Source organism: Urtica dioica, chromosome 1 (genome assembly GCF_054948205.1).
Source record: "Urtica dioica subsp. dioica isolate 48M chromosome 1, U.dioica_male_clone48M_v1_H2, whole genome shotgun sequence".
NCBI classification, from domain to species: Eukaryota; Viridiplantae; Streptophyta; class Magnoliopsida; order Rosales; family Urticaceae; genus Urtica; species Urtica dioica.
Window position 1 is genome coordinate 29375009 of NC_142756.1, and position 5496 is coordinate 29380504.

General features: G+C 42.3%; 1 protein-coding gene across 4 annotated transcripts; it reads right to left on the reverse strand.

Annotated features, from left to right (window-relative positions):
• Positions 1-245: 245 nt before the first annotated feature.
• LOC149407869 (uncharacterized) lies at positions 246-4919 on the reverse strand. Of its 4 annotated transcripts, none has more exons than XR_016297239.1 (2): positions 3005-3383; positions 246-504 (listed from the first exon to the last, which is right to left on the reverse strand). XR_016297239.1 is itself a non-coding variant. In XM_089615844.1 (2 exons), the coding sequence occupies exons 1-2, from the start codon at positions 4859-4861 to the stop codon at positions 479-481; spliced, it is 657 nt and encodes a 218-aa protein (XP_089471970.1). In that variant the 5' UTR covers positions 4862-4919; the 3' UTR covers positions 246-478. The 4 variants fall into 4 exon arrangements, 1 of the variants encoding a protein (XP_089471970.1); XM_089615844.1 differs by lacking the exon at positions 3005-3383 and adding an exon at positions 4231-4919; XR_016297238.1 differs by lacking the exon at positions 246-504 and adding an exon at positions 2241-2687.
• Between the last annotated feature and the right edge of the window lie 577 nt (positions 4920-5496).

Genomic DNA, 5496 nt, shown 5'->3' on the forward strand with positions numbered 1-5496 from the left:
GATTTAAGCATCGGGACTGGCGAGAAGGTTTCTCCATAGTCAATCCCTTCTTGTTGGGTATAACCCTTCGCCACAAGTCGTGCTTTGTACGTCTCGACGTTCCCATCAGGACCCCTTTTCTTCTTGTATATCCACTTACACCCTACGGGTTTTGTCACGACCCGCGAGCCTTAGCTCGCCCACGAGCCGCGGCAGAGATCTTCGTATCTTACTTAACATAAATAAAATTCATAAAAACTTTGGTGGAAGCGCTTCCTGAAAACATTTTCTAGAAAAACTTTTAAAATATTTACATAAACGTCTCAAAACTATGGGCGAATTTTTCGTTTTTCCTACAACATACTATTTAAAACTTTACAAACAAAAAGACTCGTCTCTTTTTAAAAACAAAACAGACTCATTCACCCTTGACTTAGCCACAGGTCGGCAGCCGTACATACACACGCCTACTTACTTACCGGTTTCGCTGATGCTCTGCTCAGTCTTCTTTGGCCTTTCCTTTATCTACAATATCAAGATAATAACTGTGAGTCGAAAGACTCAGTAAGCGGATATCTACATATCTAATGCACAATGCACATAACACATAAACAATACATAACATGAGTTCATATCTTTTCATAACTTGCGGAAGTATCGGCTTAGGTCCCGATAGATTCACCTTACTTGAGAATCAATCGGCTTAGGTCCCGACAGATTCATCTTACTTAAGAACCAATCGGCTTAGGTCCCGATAGATTCATCTGCTTAGGAATCACTCAGCTTAGGTCCCGAGAGATCCCCCTTACTTAAGAATTCACCAGCTTAGGTCCCGGTGATTCACATCATAACATACTTGCTTAAAATATAACTATGGAATTACCAGCTTAGGTCCCGGTAACTCCTCTTACTTGAGAATATGCCAGCTTAGGTCCCGGCAATTCCCATCATACAATACATTTCCTGCTCGGGATCCCTTAATGATATCCGCACGACACATGTCTTATTGGCGCCAGACAGGAGGGTGCACAGTCTCCTGCCTAATCCCCATGTGGTACCAGCACGAAGCATAATAGGTACCTGCTAACAAGGGGTATATGTCGGAGGCGGTATCATTCTGTATTTTCTCTTTAATTAACTTAACATGAGAGACTGCTTAATTCGGGTTTAATCCCGATCTTAACATATATTCTTTTCGCTTATTAACTCGTGAATTATAAGATCTTGAGATGCGACTCCCAAAGATCCTATCATAATATTCTCGCTTTTGAATACGAGTCTTAGCTTCAGTCTCTCATAATCCAGTTCACTAGGACTGGATCTCTGGAAGATGGCTAACTAAACACATAGCAAAGGCTCGGGTTCCTAGTTACCTCTAGCCATTTTTGTTAGCCGGACTAATTCCGTTTCTCAATTCGTTAGCGGCTTAAAGCCCTTAATCTTGATAGTGAATTGTCTTTTGGTTTATCTTACTCTTGCTTTCTAGAAAGCATATAGAAAATGCACGTACAATATATGTATATATATAAAGATATATATAATATTTCTTGATATTGTAGGTGCCTATAATCCACTTACCCGGATAACGATTCTTTCGAATCCTGAGATCTTCTCTTCCAGAAAAAGGGTTCTTCTTAACTTCACGTATAACCCAGTCCTCGTAAACTCCTTCCTGCTCGCTGCTAATCCTTATAGCAATCTGGACTTATCTATGGAAGAGAAAGATCGAACATCGAGCGTATTCAGTATCTCGTCCATTAATCTACTAACGTACACTCTTCTACTAAAAGAAAGCTCATAAGGAACGTATTCAAAACATCCTCCTAGTCACGCTACTCAGAGCGTCTAAAAAAAACAAACATCAGGGAATACATGACAGAACAGAGACGGGAAAGAATCGACGCCTAAGAACAAGGCCTTAACAACTTCCCTGATCTAGGCTAAGAAACGCCCCACTATTCGACCACCTATTCTTTTGACGGGACAAAGCCCATTGCTTAGGATAGGTTCCCGAGGTCGAAACTAAAAGAAAAGAACGTATAAAGAAGTTATTACTAACAATCCATATCATATATAGGTTATATGAAAATAACTCAAACCGACACTTCTTGATTATGTTCTAGAAAATATTCTTTTGACTTGTCTCTTTTTATTGACAAGTTATACGTATTTGAGAACGTAAATGAAACATTTCTCGTTGATATTCTTTTTCTAAAGTAAACGAGTCGAGCTTATAGTCGAACTCGGTTTTGAAACGTAAATTAAATGAAGATACTAAATAATTTAATTGAATCATCAACGAGTTTAGTAACGATACATATTAATTTATTTTTCTTAACGACTTACATAAAACGAGCTTGATTATAAAACATACTAATACTTATACATCACGACATATCCCACAACACAAACTAAAAAAAAAAGGTTCGCGACTAGAGTCGAGACTCGGGAAATTTCTCGACTTGCTAACACTAAACCGAGACTTCGCGAGTCTCCGAACGAAAACCCGACGGCCGTTAATAGCCCTCGAGAGCCGCCACAGCGTCACTGCCGTCCCCGGCCCAACAGCTCGTCCCAACCGAGCCGATGAACCTCGCTGACCAGCCCCGCTCCGTCGTCACTCGCGCAGCAGCTCTACCACTCTTGGACAGCGCCCTCGCCGTCCCGAACCGCTGCCCCGAGACCTGTGCCGCCCACCTAGACCGAGTCTAACACTCGACACAAACTCGCAACCAAAAAAAACAACTTAACAAATCACACACACAAGAACGAGAGCATCGAGCGCAACCCGACACCAAAACATACTCAACGAGCACACTCAGCCAGAAAGAACGAACATCAGAACCAAATCAACACAAACACGAGCTCAGTTTCGTTTAACATTACATCTCACTATCAAAATCATCATCGAATCAACCTTCAGAACCGTTAAATCTGAACAATAATCTCACTCACGGAAAAACCCCCAAAATCCAAAACTAAAAACCCTAACTTCCAGATTCGAAATTGGGGTAAAACGTCTCACCTTGTTTCTGGAGGAATTGAACCATCCAACGTCCTCTCTAGCTCGCGGCAGCTCAATCTTCACGGCGGTCGCGCGCGCAGCGAGGCTCAGTGGTCGGCTGGATGGCGCGCGCACGGAGCTGGGGTCTCGGGCTGGTGCTGGTGGTCGCGCGTCCTCTCCCTCGGTCGCTCTCCTTCTCAGTCTCGCTCACTCGCTCTCTCGCTCTCTTCTGCTCTCTCTCGGCCTTTCTCTTCCCCGAGCTCTCTCTCTCTCTCCCTCGGTCTCTCACTCTTTCTCTTCTCTTCTTCTGTTCTTCTTTTTTTTTTTTTTCTCGCGTGACTTGTTTTTTTTTCCCGTGGGTTTGTTTATTTCGGCTAGAGAGACTTAATAGCAAAGTAAATGATGAAGATAAGTGTTGGGTTGGCAATGATAGAAGCGTGACACATGTGTGATGACTAGGCAAGGCTTAACAATTATCCTTTTATTCTCAAACCAATTTCTTTTTCTTGTTTTCTTTCAAATGGGTCCCTTAAAATTGTTACAACCACGTCCTTTTCATATAATTATTTAATTAAATCCATCACCGAACGGATTATAATTATATGATTCGAACCGAGAATTTTCTCGTTCGTTCTCGAATAATTTAAATATATTTAAGGTTTCTCGGAATTAATTCTCGTCCTTAAGAATTTATTTCTTAAATTAATTTCCGGAATGTTTCCTCGGAATTAATTTATTAATCGAGTTATACTCGATAATTCCTTTGTTTATTCCGAGATTTCCATAACCTTAATATATTTAAAATTAATTCGATAAATCCATTGGAGTATAATTCACTCGAGAATTTAGTTGTAACAACGGAAACTCGCTTATTACTTCCAAATCTCCAAATACGAGCGACGCAGAAACTTGTCCTTACAATCCCTACCCCCTTAAGTTAGTTTCGTCCTCGAAACTTAAAGAAAAGCAGGGTACTCCTTTTGCATCACACTATTGAGTTTCCAGATAATTTTCCATCTTCAGAAAAGAAGAGAGGATATAACTTCCTCTAAACATGTCATCGCTTAATGAACAGCAGATTGATTCTAGTCTTAAGATAGTCACTTCCTAACTGTTAGATATAACTAACCAGGAATCTACTCCATCATCTACCAAGATCAAGAACTTGACTAGGACACAACAGACGAACATGCATAGTTCCCACATACAGGAATGCATAACTGAAGAGTAAAGGATAGGAATCTAACCGGTTCTTCCAGACGATGACTCCTTTACTTCATCTCCATAGATGCTAAAGACGCGAGCTTTGGCCTTAGGTTGATTCTTCAGGTAAGCGATCTTCTCTTCTGAAACGTGACAATCCCGTGCAAAATGACCTTCTAAGCCACACCGGTAGCAGCTTGAGGTTCCTATGCGACACTCGCCTGAGTGCTTTCTGCCGCACTTGTTGCACGTAGGGAAATCATTAACCCTTGGCCTCTTGTACTTGTTCTCGTTTTGATTTCCTCTGTAGCTTCCTTCATTTCCCTGCGCCCTAGACCTGGAGTTTCTATCCCAACTCTTTTTCTTCTTGTCGGTGAAGTTCTTCTTCTCGACTTCTGCTACAGATTCCTGTAGGATGGTCATTGACTCGCTAGCTGGATTGACTTGTGCTATACGCCAACCGTCAATCCTTAATGCCCTTTGAACGGCATTCGCATAAGTTCGTGGCCCAACGTCGCCACTATCAACCTGACGCACAATTTCCACATTGAGTCCATGCATAAACTTCATCTTGCGCGACTGATCCGTCGGTACCATAGAGGGCGAAAACTTTGCAAGCTCATCAAACTTGGCTATATACTCAGCTACAGAGAGCTTCCCTTGCTTAAGATCCATAAACTCTCGTACCTTACCCGAGAGATTAGCTTCACCCAGGTACTTCTCATAAAATAGGTTGATAAAACGATTCCATGTAATATGATAAACATCATCATAGAGTGCGATTACTTCCCACCAACTTCGAGCTTCAAGTTCCAGCTGGTTCACAGCACATGCAACCCTCTCAGCATCTGTAAGTTGCATGTACGTGAAGATCTGTTGGATCCTTTTAATCCAATTTTCCGCAAGGGAAGGATCAGCATCTCCATTGAAAGTCGGTGGTTTCTGCTTACGAAAACGCTCATATACAGGCTCCCCGACAGTCGGTGCCATTATCGGAATCTGGAACAGCGGAACCTCATCTGGCGCCATAGCTTGAGCTTGTGGTGGCGCTTGTACATTTTGACCATCTGGATTCCTATTCATATTTGGCACGTGCTCACCTTGTCCTCCAGGTTGTTCTGGTCGATGCGCCTGGGGTTCAGGGTCTTGTTGTCCCTGTGGAGGTTGCTGCTCATTCATTCGTGCAATAAGTTGCGTGATCAACCTGTTCTGCTCTTCTATTTGAGCATCCCTTCGACGGCCATCTTCAGCTTGACGCTCTAGAGCCCTGCTAATCTCAGTCATTTCTTGTGAAAGATCCGTCTGCGTTT